We start from the raw sequence: 14,337 nt of genomic DNA, 5'->3' as shown, positions 1-14,337 counted from the left end.
CACGTCATTACCCAACTAGGGAACACTACCAGTGTTGCTACCTGATGACGTTACCTAGTTGGATCAGCAAGAAAACCACTAATCTCAAGAGAACACCAAGGATGCTACATGTTGAACTGTTATTTTGGGTTTTGGAAAACCACGTTGGGAAATCTTCTGGTAGAATATGAGTCTGGCAATGCATCTGTTTCCTAATCTGGTGTACCCTTGAAAACAAAGCTTTCTTGGGAACTTTGGACAAAGTACCGCCCTTATTAGTCATAGAACTCTACTGATAATGGCCCACTCCATACCCTTCCTTTTCAGGAATTTGTCCAGCAGGCCAAAACTTTGATGAAGGACCCAGTTTTGTACAAAGAGATTGTAAGAAAGGCACATGAATATGTCCTGAAGCACCATTCATGGGAGAAAGAAAGGAAGGTCTATCAGAATCTTGTTTTGAGACTTCATGAATGTTCTTGTATCAAAAAAACATGAGTTACCAACCACCGTGGTCAACCAGGTTTTCACCTTATCATCTGATTTGTCTTCCTTAATGTTATTGCCATTGTGATTTTGTAGATTTTGTTCGCCTTTCAGAGTCAAAATGTAGACCTCTACAGCCTGGCAGCCTCCAGGAGCATGGGACTTCTGTTCCCATAATCCCCCTACTAGTCATCACCAAAGGACTATGGGAACCGAACTCACATTACAGAACCCCAAGTTGAAAAAAAATCCTAAACATACAAACATACCGTTTATTGTTGACCGGAAACACTTTATAGATTTTTATTGCACGAAGCATAAGAAATTGAATTTATGATTTGTGGTTGGGATGATTACAAGGAATAGATTATAGGGGAAAATACTTGTGCTGTAGCCCACAGAGCAAGGGGTAAATTTAAAATTGTTTTTATAACTGATGTAGTAAAAAAAAAATACATTTTTGTTCTCTCTTTGCTGTTCCATTTTTATTTCCTTGATTTTTCTCTTCCTTTCTTTCCTCCTTATCTCCCTTCCTTCCTTCCTTCCCTCCCTCCCTCATTCTTTCTTTGAATCTCTATTAGTTTTCATTGCTTTTTATCCTCTTTTTAAAAATCCTTCATAATTTCTGTGCATCAAAATTGCATGCATATAATGCATTAAATAAAACAATCTGCCTGAATGATAGTGCAAGGTTGAGGTTATGGTAACAAATAGTGAATATCTGCATTATTTGGGGTAGTTTCACCTACATCTCTACACAGATACACAGATACTCAATGAGGGCGCTCTAGAGCGGTGGTCGCCAACCACTCATGGTCCGTGAGAAAATTTTGGTGGTCCACAGAAAACTGTCACTCCCAAAGCAATTAATCCAGGCTGCAAAGGGACACAAGGCTTGCATTGCTTGCATTGCGAACAACACGAGGTAGTGAGGGGAGGGGGGAAAGGGAGGAGGGGGGAACTTGCCCCACTCGCCCCACGTGCCTTGCCTGGTCACCGGGCTGCTTCTTTTCGCTTCTTTTGGCTTGCACGGAAGAAAAGCAGCAAAAGTCTTTCTTTCTCTCCCCCAAACTCTGCCAGTAATGAGTCTTTGGGACCCTGCAAGACCTCCTGCTCCAAGAGGCTGTGCCATTCTGGCGGAGTTGGGGGGAGAGAAAGAAAGACTTCTGCTGCTTCTGCTGTTTTCCTTGCATGAAGTCAAAAGTCTCTCCCTCTCCCCACCCCCCCCGAGAATGGAGCTGGAGACGGTATCGTGTGATCCCAAATAAAGAATGATCGATCGGTAGGAAAACGGGGTGAGGAATTTTCCTGCAGACTTTTGAGGGGATTTTCCCAGGGTCTCTGGTCCGCAGGATTTAAAATTATGAGTTTGGTGGTCCCTGAGGTCCAAAAGGTTGGTGACCCCTGCTCTAGAGCATTATATGAAGCCCTAACTGGGAAGAGTGAATTAAGCATCAACCCCCGACAAAATTATCTGACTCTTTTTGGGGCTATGGATTCACAGCTCGTTCCTTTCACCCAACTCCAGAAGAGACAAACTCAGATTTGAACTTAATCAGCCAGTTTTAAATCCACAGCTGTTTCCAGCAGGAAAGAAAGAAAAACAGCAACTTTAAAGGTTTGTTTGTTTATTTTTTAGAAAAGGAGTCGCTTATCTCGGTGCAAAGAACGGGAATGAGAAAAATTTAATTTCCTCTTCTTGTCAGCTGGAGTTGCAGAAGTAGTTTTACACACACACGTGCGGGCACACACACACGCTCCATTCCCTGCGGTGGGTAACTACATTAAAAAAAATATGAATTGGACTCTATTGGTCCAAACCAGCCAATAAAAAAGATGAATCCATCTTGAAAGCAAAACTAGATAAATGCTACCTATCAGAGAATGTCTTTTAATGATCTCCTGCTGGTAACACAGTGAGAACTCCAGCCAGGGAGGGGGAGGCGAATGATCTTTGTTGAGCAAAGATCATCTTCAGACCGACTGATCTTATTTATTTATAAATTCCTGGGGAACAGTAGATACCTCAAAATAAAAGGCTGTGTTTTCTAACCAAGCATTCGTTTTCTGCAAGTTGTATTGGATACGTCGAGCGATTTCGGCTCTTTGGTATATTATTCTTGATTTTAAATCCCTTAGTCATTACTGTTGTTCAATAAGCGTTAGTAGGATTTGTCCCTCACCCCCGCCCCAAAAAAGCAATTAAAGGAAGACCCCCTTGGCCCATAAATCTTAGAGCAAGCGTGATTCATTTTTCATTCGTGGTAAGGCTGATCTTTTTTTAAGGTTACAAAACAAAACCTTTCTGGAATTCTGGGTTTTTCTTTTCTTTGAACAACCAAACTATTTAACAGATTAACAGAGCTGGAAGGGACCTTGTAGGTCATCTAGTCCAACCCCCCGCCCAAGCAGGAGACCCTACAACCATTTCCAACCGATGGCAGCCCAGTCTTTTCTTGAAAGCCTCCAGTGATGAAGCTTCCACAAGCTCCGAAGGCAACTTCTGTTCCATGGGTTGATTGCTGTCATTGTCAGAAAATTCCTCCTTATTTCCGGGTTGAATCTCTCCTTGATCAATTTTCCATTTGTTATTCCTTGTTTGGCCTTTGGGTGTTTTAGAAAATAGCTTGACCCCTTTCTCTCTGTGGCACCTCTTCCCAGGTGTGGTTAATGAAGGGAATCAGGGCCCTTTCCTCCCCCGTAAGCCATGCAACCCACATTTCTCTCTTCTCTGTTCCTCCCTGCATGTCCTAGGGGCTGGGCCTGGATCTTCCTCCGAACCCCCTCTCCCTTGTTCTACCTCTCCCTTGCTCTGCCCAGCCGGACTTTGCCCTTCCCCAGTTTCCTCCATAGCCAACAGAGCCACACTCCCACTCCCTGTCGGCTGTTCATCTTCCTCCTCAGATTCAGACTCTGACAGGGGCATCACACACACACACACACACACACACACGATTTGTATCCTGGGTGTTTTGGTTCACGCAGCGGTGTTTTCCTTGCGCACAATGTTTTAAATAAATAGAATAAAATCAGGTATTTCAATTCCATCTCGCCCCAAAGAGCGACCTTGAGGCAGGGCTGAAGTTAGAGCTGCCCCCCTCCTCTGACACACATACATTTTTAAAGCTTGTTTTGACTGCTGCAAAAATTATCATTCCAAGTTGTTTGCCAGTCTGCCAAGTCCCCCTTTGCTCCTCCTATTTTTAGCAAGGCCAAAAGCTCTCATGGTGTTATAATTATCCCAATCAAATCTGTCAAGCTGGGAGTGGGGGAAAAAATCTTGCTCCATTGCATTTCTGCAAATTAAATCCAGGTGGATGTGGAGGTTTTTCTCTTAGGTGGAAGGAAACAAACTCCCAACTGCTTTTTAGGGGATTTGCAGGTTTTGCCAGAGGTGGGAGAAAGAGCATTGGGCCTGGTTTCTGGGGTTTTGGAGGTCCTCCATACGTGTTGAAAAATAATGGGCTACGAGAGAGGGACTGATTCAAAATCACCCAGACAACTTTCATGCCTAAGCCAGAACTAGAACTCCCAGATTCCTGATGATTGGCCCAGAAATCACGCAGATAGCTTTCATGCCTAAGGCAGAACTAGAACTCACAGACTCCTGGCGGTTGGCCCAAAGTCATCCAGCTGGCTTTTATGCCTAAGGCAGAACTAGAACTTCCAGATTCCTGGTGATTGGCCCAGAAATCACCCAGACAGCTTTCATGCCTAAGGCAGAACTAGAACTCCTAGATTCCTGGTGAGTGGCTCAAAATCATCCAGCTGGCTTTCATGCCTAAGGCAGAACTAGAATTCCCAGTCTCCTGGTGATTGACCCCAAAATCACTCAGACGGCTTTTATGCCTAAGGCAGAACTAGAACTTCCAGATTCCTGGTGATTGGCCCAGAAATCACCCAGACAGCTTTCATGCCTAAGGCAGAACTAGAACTCCTAGAGTCCTGGTGAGTGGCTCAAAATCATCCAGCTGGCTTTCATGCCTAAGGCAGAACTAGAATTCCCAGTCTCCTGGTGATTGACCCCAAAATCACTCAGACGGCTCTTATGCCTAAGGCAGAACTAGAACTCCCAGATTCCTGATGATTGGCCCAAAATCACCCCCTCCCCCTTTTCATGCCTACAACGGGATTAGCACTTCCATCCTTAACTGGGTGCAGACTGGAATTTATCAACCCCACACCCTGCAAGTGACAAACCCAGGGAGAGTTGGCACCCAAGCGAGTCCACCCAGAGACTGAAATGAAAGCCAGCTCTCTTTCAACACCCTGGCCGAGTTTTCATCCAGTCCTTCCGAATGCCGCTCTCCGCTTGCGGAAAGGAATTTTAAAACCGGTGACTCTTCAGCATCTCTGAGGCCCCCCTTTGGCCGCAACCATAGAAACTGTGAGTAGCTAAAATGCTGAGAAATGCAGCTTGTAGGTCAGGTGTCGGGGAAAGGACATTCTCCCCACCCCTACCCCGCCCAGGGGACCCTGTTTGCAGACCATACGTTCCTCCTTCAGCTGCATTCAAATGAAGTCACGAGACGCTTATTTTTGATTCATAATTCAGCGTCGTAGGCCATGCGAACGTCGTTTGGCTGGGCTAAGGCATATTACGCGGCAGCGTTCTGGCTTGCAAGCAGTTTTTTTTTTTTTAAATCGCTCTTCCCTCTGTTGATGAGAGAGTGTGCATCGTTTGATGGGTACTATTTTGGGAAGCTACAGAAGCCGACGTACTGCAGAGCACGGATGGAGGAGGTGAGAGCGTCAACCAGGTGGTTAATTAATGGTTGCTGTCCAAATTAAGTAACGCTCTGATGATGATTATTATTATTATTTTTTAAATAATAATCCAGCAGCCTTTTGGAATTCTTTTAATTCTGTGATTGAACATACAGCAAGGAGTTGCACGGTTCAATTCAGGGGAGGTGAACACCAGCCAAATAGATGAATAATTACTGACGCTTATGAAATGGTGGTTTTTCATTCTCTCGTTTTTTTTTTCCTCTTCTCTCCATCTTTCCTACAAAAAGAGGAGAGACCTTTCCATAGAACAACTGGACACCTCAACCTGCTTTATTGAGAGGGGGTTTGGATTTATAATGCTGCAGGGAAGGATAGCTGTTAAACTGAGAGTTTAAGGCTTTATCCCGGCAAGATTCTGTCTCTTGTGTGTAAAGAAACAAAGATCTGGACACTTGAATTGTTGTATGTCATTCCCGGGCTTTGCCCAACACTCCTTCATGTGTACAGTTCCATAATGCAACCTCAAGACATTTAAAAAAAAACCACACACAACAAAGAGGTATTGTTTCAATACACAGCTTTCATGACTGGTCCTTTTTCCTGCACTCCCAGGACACAATCCCTATAAATTACACCGCCCAGTCTCCCGGTCTACCGTTTAATTGCGGGAGATATTTAAATCTTCTCAATTAAGGGCTTTGCAAATTACCAGCTTCATGGAGGTTACCTCCTTTCTCCTCCCTCGAGAAGGTGAGCATCCGGTCACGATCAATAAATTAAAGAAAGGCCCTCTTTCGCCTCCCTTTCGATAAAAAAAAAGAGAGAGAGAGAGAGAGAGAAAACGGCAGCTCGGTTGTTTATTACCCTTATTACATTATCTGTGGCAGCCAGGCAGAGAGGAGGAAAAGAGCGAGCAAAGTGTCAGGATGCTCCAAAATTTAATGAAGTGGTTCCAAATATTAATAGAGCGACTGAATAATTGGAAGCACACATTTTCCGGAGGCCTCTGACAATAACTGTAAGGAGGCCTCCCGGAAGCCAGAGAGATGGATTGGCAAATGAGAAAGTGCCACTCTGGCATATTGCAAGACCAGGAATAAATTTGCCAGTGGTAAATGTGGATATTATTTGAATTTGGCCGTTCAAGTCTAGGAAGGGAAGAAGGCGGTATTCTCACCTAGGCTTCCCAAGATCACGAAGCAGACTTCTCCCGATAAAACCCCTTTTATTTAGGTTAAAGGGAATTCCTCTCCAGCAAAGTCCCGCAAACAATCTTTCAAGAGATTTCACAGCTGCATACCTTTATCAGGCTGGAAAAGTTGCCAGGCCAATATCTTCCAAATGCCACACTGTAGCAGTAATTACTCGGCAAGAAGTCACGAACAGATCTTCACCCTAATGAATTGAACTAATTGTCTCCTGCAAAACCCCACTCCCCTTTTGCTCCTCTTTTAATCATTCTGGGAGGGACCATTCACCATCCACCTGTACCTTTACTCCTGAGTTGACCCTTGTTCCTTAACTGTTCCTTTCTCCTGGCAGCTCTGTGCATACACACATTGGGAACAGGCTCCAGCTGTTCTTCTGCCCTACTGATCTCTCCGAAGGCAGCTGATAACTGTTGGATGGCCCTGGCCCCATCTCTGCCTTCAATGCAGAGCCCTCGTCAGAGCCTTCCCCAGGACTGGCCCATGTTCCTCCCCAGTCTCCTCACTGTCCGAATCTGCCACCAGCTCCACTGGCTGCTGGTGGACCACAACAGGTGGGATACAGTTGCTTCAATCCTTCACGTTGGGCGATCTGGTTTTCACTTGCTGGGAGAAACGTTGATGCAAGCCAGTCCTTAATCGGTGGGCTTTTTGTTCGGTCTGGCAAGACAAGGATTTGGAATCGACTGGACTCCAAATCTGGGGGAACAGATCCAGGATGGATTTTTCAAGGCTCAGGTGCTGATTATCAAGGTGTGGCAGTTTCATGTAAAGTCACCTTGTAGTCCAAAGTCGTCTTGTAGGGGAAATGGCAGCATAAACATTCATTCATTCATTCAATCAATCAATCCATAATTGCTTTATCTCTATAAGTTTATGGGTGGCTGAATCACACTCTCACCAATACTGGCAGGACAAACTACCATATACATATTAACAAGGCACAAACCCAATACTCCCTTGGACTGATGTTGTTCCCTAGATGGTTATGAAACGTCTGCAAGAAAACCACCAAGCTCAGAGAGCACCAAGAACCCCACGGTCCTCCTCTTCTTCTCCTTCTCTTTCTCCACTCCACAAAGTCCACTCCCTTCTACCACGGATGATGTTCCCTACTAGGATCATGGAATGTCTGCAAGAAAATTGCCAGGCACCCAGGACCTCCTCCTCCTCCTCTTCTTCTCCACTTAACAAATCCCAATCTCTCCTAGCACTGATGATATTCCCTACTAGGGTCATGAAATATCTGCAAGCAAACAACCAAGCTCAGAGAGCCGCAAGGTCTCCACAATTCAACGCTGAGCTACAGAGATGCTCTTCAGAAGTCTTCCTGAGCCTTCACCTAATCCCACTCGACTTTACTACGTGATCTCTGGTGCCCCTTCCTCTTCTGTGCCTTTCCGAAATGGGGATTTTCAACAAGCGTCAGGGAAATTAAACCCCTCGAGAGCTGCGGAAATCCAGCGAGCTATTTTGAGCTCAAAGTGTGTCTGTGAAGTGAAAAATGTGCTGGCGATCAAACACAGAAAGGGAGGACAAGGATGAAACAAGAGCAAGAACCTAGCAAAGTAAGAGGGAAAAAAAGATTAAAACCAGAAAGAAGCCAATTCTGAGTGTGATTCCCCCTTCTGTGGAGAAAGGCGAGGTGGAACTGGAGCTGACAGAGATTGAGGGGGCGGCTTCATTGGTTTGGGGAAAAAAATGGGGAGGAACGGGTACAGGCCAGGGCCTTTCAGGATTAAGCTTGTAGACAGGGAGGAACAGGGGCAGGATGACCAAGAGTGACTAAGCAGTGAACATGAGAGATAGAGTTCAGGCGATGAGCAAGGACCGCCCCCTCCTGATCCCTGAGCACAGAGAGTGGAGAGAAGGTGAGAACAGCGCAGTCTGACCTAACTACTTGGGAGGAGAGCGCCGTGCCCCTCTTCACAAGGCACACCTGGGGACTAAGACTTAAGGAGACGCTGAGGGGAGGGGTATTTGTCAGGAACAAACACTGAATTCCTGGAGTGTTGAGTGCCAATGTTTGAACCAGTGGTGGAATTCAATTTTTTTTTTTACTACTGGTTCTGTGGGCGTGGCTTATTTAGCAGGCATGGCTTGTGGTCATGTGACTGGGTGGGTGTGGCTTAGTGGTCATGTGACTGAGTGGGCATGCTTGGTGGTCATGTGACTGAGTGGGCATGGCTTGGTGGTCATGTGATGGGGTGGGCGTGGCCAACTCAATGTCACTCACATCTAGGGGTTCCTCACCTGGCCCCTCCCCTCCCAGCCATTCTGTGTCACGCAGCCTCAACTTATCTTTAGTTCTGTAAAAATGTTGTTCACCTTTTTTGACTTTATTATCTGCATACGATAGATGTACTTTCACACGCCTTGGTATTGGATCTGAAAGGAAAGCCAAACCTCTTGGAACCAAGAATACTTTATTCACCCAAGAAGTCGATCGAATTCTTCCAAAGCCTTTAAAAACCCAACCTAGGACCTAGGTTCCAAAGATGGTTGGTGAACGATAATAAAAATAGAAATAATAATTAAAAAGGCGGAATGCAAAGGTGAAGTCTGAAGGTAGATTCTCCTTCTCCTTTCCTTTTCATGGTAATGCCATCCTAAACATGCGCTAGCTATTAAAAATAAAATGCAGAAACAATTCAGCTTCTGAATCTCCAAGAAGGTAAAATATACCTAGGGAACTGACACTAATGATGCCAGCTAGAACTGATGATGTAACCTAGTTGGGTCATGAAATGTCTGCAAAATACAACCAATCTCAGAGAGCACTAGGAATCCCAGAATATATATCTCCTCCTCCTCCTCCTCCTCCTCCTCCTCCTCCTCCTCCTCCTCCTCCTCCTCCTCCTCCTCCTCCTCCTCCTCCTCCTCCTCCTCCTCCCTTCCAGCAATGATGATGTTACCCAATGGGTCGTACGTGAAAACAATCAAGTTCAGAGAGCTCCAGAGACCCCACCGTACTTCTCCATCTCCATCTCCATCACCCCCTCCCCTCCTCCTCCTCCCCCAAATCAGCTTTTATCTCTTCCATTCTTGCAACATTGAGATAAACCATGGTCCCATGTTAATGCCTGTTTTGTTGTGTTAGGAGAACAGAAAATCCGGCTGTGATTTTGAATGGCTTTTTGTTTGTTTTTTTACTATTGCTTTTCATGATAGCAATAGCACTTGGACTTATACACTGCTTTATAGTGCTTTCCAGCCCTCTCTCAGTGGTTTACAGAATCAGCCTCTTGCCCCCAACAATCTCGGTCCTCATTTTACTGACCTCGGAAGGATGGAAGGCTGAGTCAACCTTGAGCCGGTCAGGATCAAACTCCTGACAATGGGCAGAGTTACTGCAATACTGCGTTGTAACACTGCACCACCATGGATGGATGGATGGATGGATGGATGGAAGGAAGGAAGGAAGGAAGGAAGGAAGGAAGGAAGGAAGGAAGGAAGGAAGGGCAATAGCATTACCACTAGCACTTAGACTTATATACTGCTTTACAGGCCTCTCTAAGTGGTTTACAGAGTCAGCCTCTTGTCCCCAAAAATCTGGGTCCTCATTTTACCCACCTGGGAAGGATGGAAGGTTGAGTCAACCTTGAGCCTTGGTGAGATTTGAACTGCTAAATTGCAGGCAGCCGGCAGTCAGCAGAAGTAGCCTGCAGTACTGCACTCTAACCACTGTGCCACTGGGGCTCATGATCCTGTCCTGAGTCACTACTGAATAGAAGACCATAGACATTCAGATAAATAAACAAATAATTAGGAAGCCAGTGTCCAATTACACAAAAAAATTGCCCTATTTTGACCACAAATAACATTGTTTCCCCAATTTACAACCTGCCTTATCCCAATCTAGATTTGTCTTGCGATCCCGATTTTCATGGAACTAGGATTGAGTCTTAAGCCTAGCTCGAAGCATCTGTCATAGCTTGTCATCTGAAGTTTGTTCTAGCCCTCACAAACACACACATGCACACGCACAAAGACACACAATAAGAGAACTCCACTTACAGCTGCAAAACACCGCTGGGATGCTTGTCTCTTTTCTCAGCATTGCTTCGTTTCTGTTTCATCCATTACCTGAACGAAGTGTGAAAGCATTTTCTACACTTACTTACCCCGGCACTGAGAGTGTGTGAAGTCCATTCGTCTTCATCATTAGCTAGCTGGAGAGGGAAACCCCCCCTCCCCCAAAGAATTACTCCGTTCCTCAAATGAATCTGTTGCTTGCCTCTAGTTCGTTTTCCAGATCAATGTCGATGATGATTAACTGGCGGTTTGGGTGAGTAATCTCCAAAAGAAAAAACTGCCGTTCCGAGAGATCCTTTCTGAAAGCATTAAGAGGTTCTCCATGAGAGTCTCTGGAGATATTCAGTCATCCAGGTCCTTCTTGTCTCAAGGGGGCTTTTTCAAAAGGCAACGGGAGTATTGGTTTCAGGAGGAAGAGGAGGAGGAGGGGTGGGAGGAGGAAGAGGAAGAAGAGGAGGAGAAGGAACTAGTTTTGCTTTTCATCCAAGAACTTTCATCACTTCATCTTGTTCCGGGACAAGATTGGGTGGTCCATCTGCATTTGACAAAAAAACATTTTGAAGGCAGCAAAGTCCCACATTTTGGATACAGAGAACCACTGGATTGAAAGAGGGGTGTGATGGGGGGGAGATATGACGCCACCTATCTTGCAGCAGTTCCAAGAAGAGTCCATAACCAATTGCGCCCCAATTTAGGTGACCGCAGGGGCACAGATAAATCCCCAAGTGGCCTCAAGAACTCTCAGAGAAAGTGCTAATGACCAGATGACTACAAAGAAACACAATCCTTCGATTTCCCCACAACCATCTCCACCCTATTAGAACATATCCATTCTCCCAACATCAGAACTAATGAGGCTTGGATGAGAAGCAAACGTTTCCTCCTCCTCCTCCTCCTCCTCCTCCTCCTCCTCCTCCTCCTCCTCCTCCTCCTTCTCCTTCTCCTCCTCCTCCTCGTTCCTTCTTCTCCCCCTCCTTCCTTCCTTCCTCTCTCTCTTTCTTCTTTCTAAAAAAAACCCAGTCCAGTTGCCTTTTGGCTTTTGAAAAAGCACCTTTGAAATTTCCCAGGAGTTCTGAAATATTTGCTTTGTTCTGCATCCTGCTTTAGATTCCATTCATGTTTGTAAATCCTTCATTGGTGGTTAAAAACCACTCGGCATATGCAGGATATGAAACCAATCACCAACTGTATCTGGGAAGTTGGCATTTTTATGAAGCAATGGAGAAGCATTAACGTCCTCCCATTCTGGAATGTCCAAAATGAAGGAAGCTAATCCTGATCATTTCTCCCTTGAATACAAGGACCTATCAAACTCCAGAGTCAACATCTCAGGTTCCAAATAAAAACCAATTACAGAGAAGTCCATAAATCCCTAGCTTCAGCCAGACCTGCTCATGTCCCAGCCATATGAGGGTGAGATTTTCTAACTAGTCCACCTATCAAAACTCCCCCTCCCCCAAAAAACAAAAGGGTGGGATCTGGAGAAATGGAGGAGACCACCTGGAAGTAAAAGGAATTAACAGTGAAACATTAACAAGATTCCTAAAAAATACATTCTAACTGAAACTTTGTAACAAGATAATAGAACCCCAGGAAGAGAAAGTGGAAAAAAGAAACAAGAAGAAACAGCTTTGGACTATTTGGATTACTTGGTGATTTTTGGACTTTTGGTTATTGGATTTAAATGACTAAAATCAATTGGGTTTAAAATTTAAAATGACATCACTCTTGGAAGAATTGAAAATGGAACTTAAAAAACAGAAAGAAGATGCACAAGAAGGAAGAGGGTTTTTTGGCTTTGTATTTCAATTTTTAGAAATGGAGATCTTGAACTATGAGAAAGAGCAAGAAATGCTTGAAGAACAAGAAGGGCGGGACAAAGAGGAAGCCATCTTTAATGATCAAGTAATTCTATGTGGGGGGAAAAGGAAAGTGGGGGAAAGAGAGGGAAAACATTAAGATTTGAAAAAACAAAAAAAAGAACAGTTTGAAAAGCAGTTACAATATGAGGAAGAAACAGAAGAGAGGATTAAAAGGGGAGGGAGAAGAAGAGTGGGAAGAAGGAAAGGAAAAGAAGTTATAATGGACAAAAACAGGACATAGAGAAACAGAAACGTACAAGGATTAAAGGTATAAACCTATTTAGAAGACATAGAGATAATGGGTGAAAATTTAAATGAAAGAGAAGATTATGTAAGGGTACATAAGATAGCATTGTTATATTAGAAATAGAAATGAATTTAGAAAATATGGAACAAGTGTGGTTAAAGTGATAGATAAAATACTTATTGTAATGTAATGAAATGTTTGTTAATAAATAAATGAAATAAAGAGAATGAGAGAATGAAATTAGGAAAGGATGGGAACATATTAATTGTTATTAATGATTTATAAAAATTTAAGTGAAGAGAAATATGAAAGAAATATGAAAAAATATGGAAATATTATAAGTGTTTCTAAGGATGTATGCTATTTAATAGAAAATATATTTTAAAGATGTTAATTAGTATTAATGGAAGATTGTAACTAACATTAATGTTGAGCCGAATTGGAATAGAATAGTATTTTTTGTATTATTTTATGTATTATTGCTATATATATTATCTTTCAGAACTTAGTGTGTATTTTAAGAATGTACCAAGCAGAATTCAATTGGCAAAAGTTATGTGTTATAAAATAGAGGTTAGATATTGAATGTTATAATTGTAAAGGAATAAACTGAAGTTTAAATAAGATCTGAATGAACAAAAATTAAGAGATACAAAGGTGTCATACTCCAATCAGTAACTACAGGGGAAAACTTGTTTAATGAGAAAAGAAAATATGAAATTGAAACAGGACAGACAAAAGTGTAAACATAATGATTAGAAAGATATTGAAACTTAGAAAAAGATATGTGAACTTAGAAAGGAATGAGATAATCAAAAACAAGGTTGAGAAAACTAAGGGAAGGGAAAAATCACTGAGAAAATGCTAAAATAGTAATAAGATATGGAATAGAATACAAAGATGAATATGAAATTGAGTTTGTGTCTGTATGGAAAAGTGACAACCCGGGATCATGCTATTCTAAAGAAAAGATATTTTATTTGTATTATGTTTTGTGAAAACCCAAATAATTTTTTTTTTCATCCCGGGCCAAATTATTTACTTACAAATACATTTTATCTTCCTTTTTGTGGGACGTGGAGCTGATCGGAACCAGAACAAGACAAATGTAAGAGAAGAATGTAGAGCTCTCCAATTTTGCCCCCTCCCCAAAATTCTATGTTGCCAAAGCTGCTGTAATTCTAGGAAAAAAATAAAAAAAGAATTGCTAAACACACTCTGAATGTGACAAATGGCCCCAGAAGTTTATTTAATTAAAAAAGGGGGAGCTTTTATATCCTTCTTGGTGAAGGCTTGCGTTACGATCTTTCCTACTAAATCACTTAGTAAATCCTCTTTGCAAAAAAGAAAAAGAATGAAAGAAAATAGATAAATACATTCCGCATTCTCTGGCACTCTTTCTGGGGAGAATTAGAGAAATTAGAGGTACCAAAAACAAGTCCAAATTATGATTTTGTTTCTGCTGGTCCTTTTTGCGTAGATGTTCTCCTCCATTGGATTGAGATAATGGCCTTCAGCCTTTCCATTTTTTCCCTCCCACCCATCGCCTCCCCTCCCCCAAATATAAGATTCAGATGGCAAATCTGAAATACTGAGAATTAACCAGCTTGAAAGCATTCTAAACCGTACATCAGGATTTACTTTTGGGTCTTGACTTGGGAGGTTCAGCTCAAAGAATGAGATCTTACTTGACTTCTCCTTATTTATTCATTTTTTTTTTATTTTCCCTTGTGTGTTGGCATCCAACACCTCTCTACAAGTCCCATTCAATATTATATTTTTTGTTATT

The 14,337-nt window shown here is 43.0% G+C and overlaps 1 protein-coding gene across 4 annotated transcripts in view; it reads left to right on the top strand.

Annotated features, from left to right (window-relative positions):
• The window catches only part of GLT1D1 (glycosyltransferase 1 domain containing 1), a 37,477-nt gene extending 34,956 nt beyond the window's left edge, over positions 1–2,521 (top strand). For all 4 annotated transcript variants that reach the window (XM_087913466.1, XM_026716226.2, XM_087913468.1 and 1 more), the window contains one exon: positions 307–2,521. In XM_087913466.1, coding sequence (XP_087769592.1) covers positions 307–477 — 171 coding nt within the window. In that variant the 3' untranslated portion in view covers positions 478–2,521. The remainder of the gene's footprint in view (positions 1–306) is intronic.
• Positions 2,522–14,337: the final 11,816 nt, after the last annotated feature.

This window comes from Pseudonaja textilis, chromosome 15 (assembly GCF_049901715.1).
Source record: "Pseudonaja textilis isolate UNSWEBS1 chromosome 15, rPseTex1.2, whole genome shotgun sequence".
NCBI lineage: Eukaryota > Metazoa > Chordata > Lepidosauria > Squamata > Elapidae > Pseudonaja > Pseudonaja textilis.
This window is presented reverse-complemented; position numbering and strand designations above follow the sequence as displayed.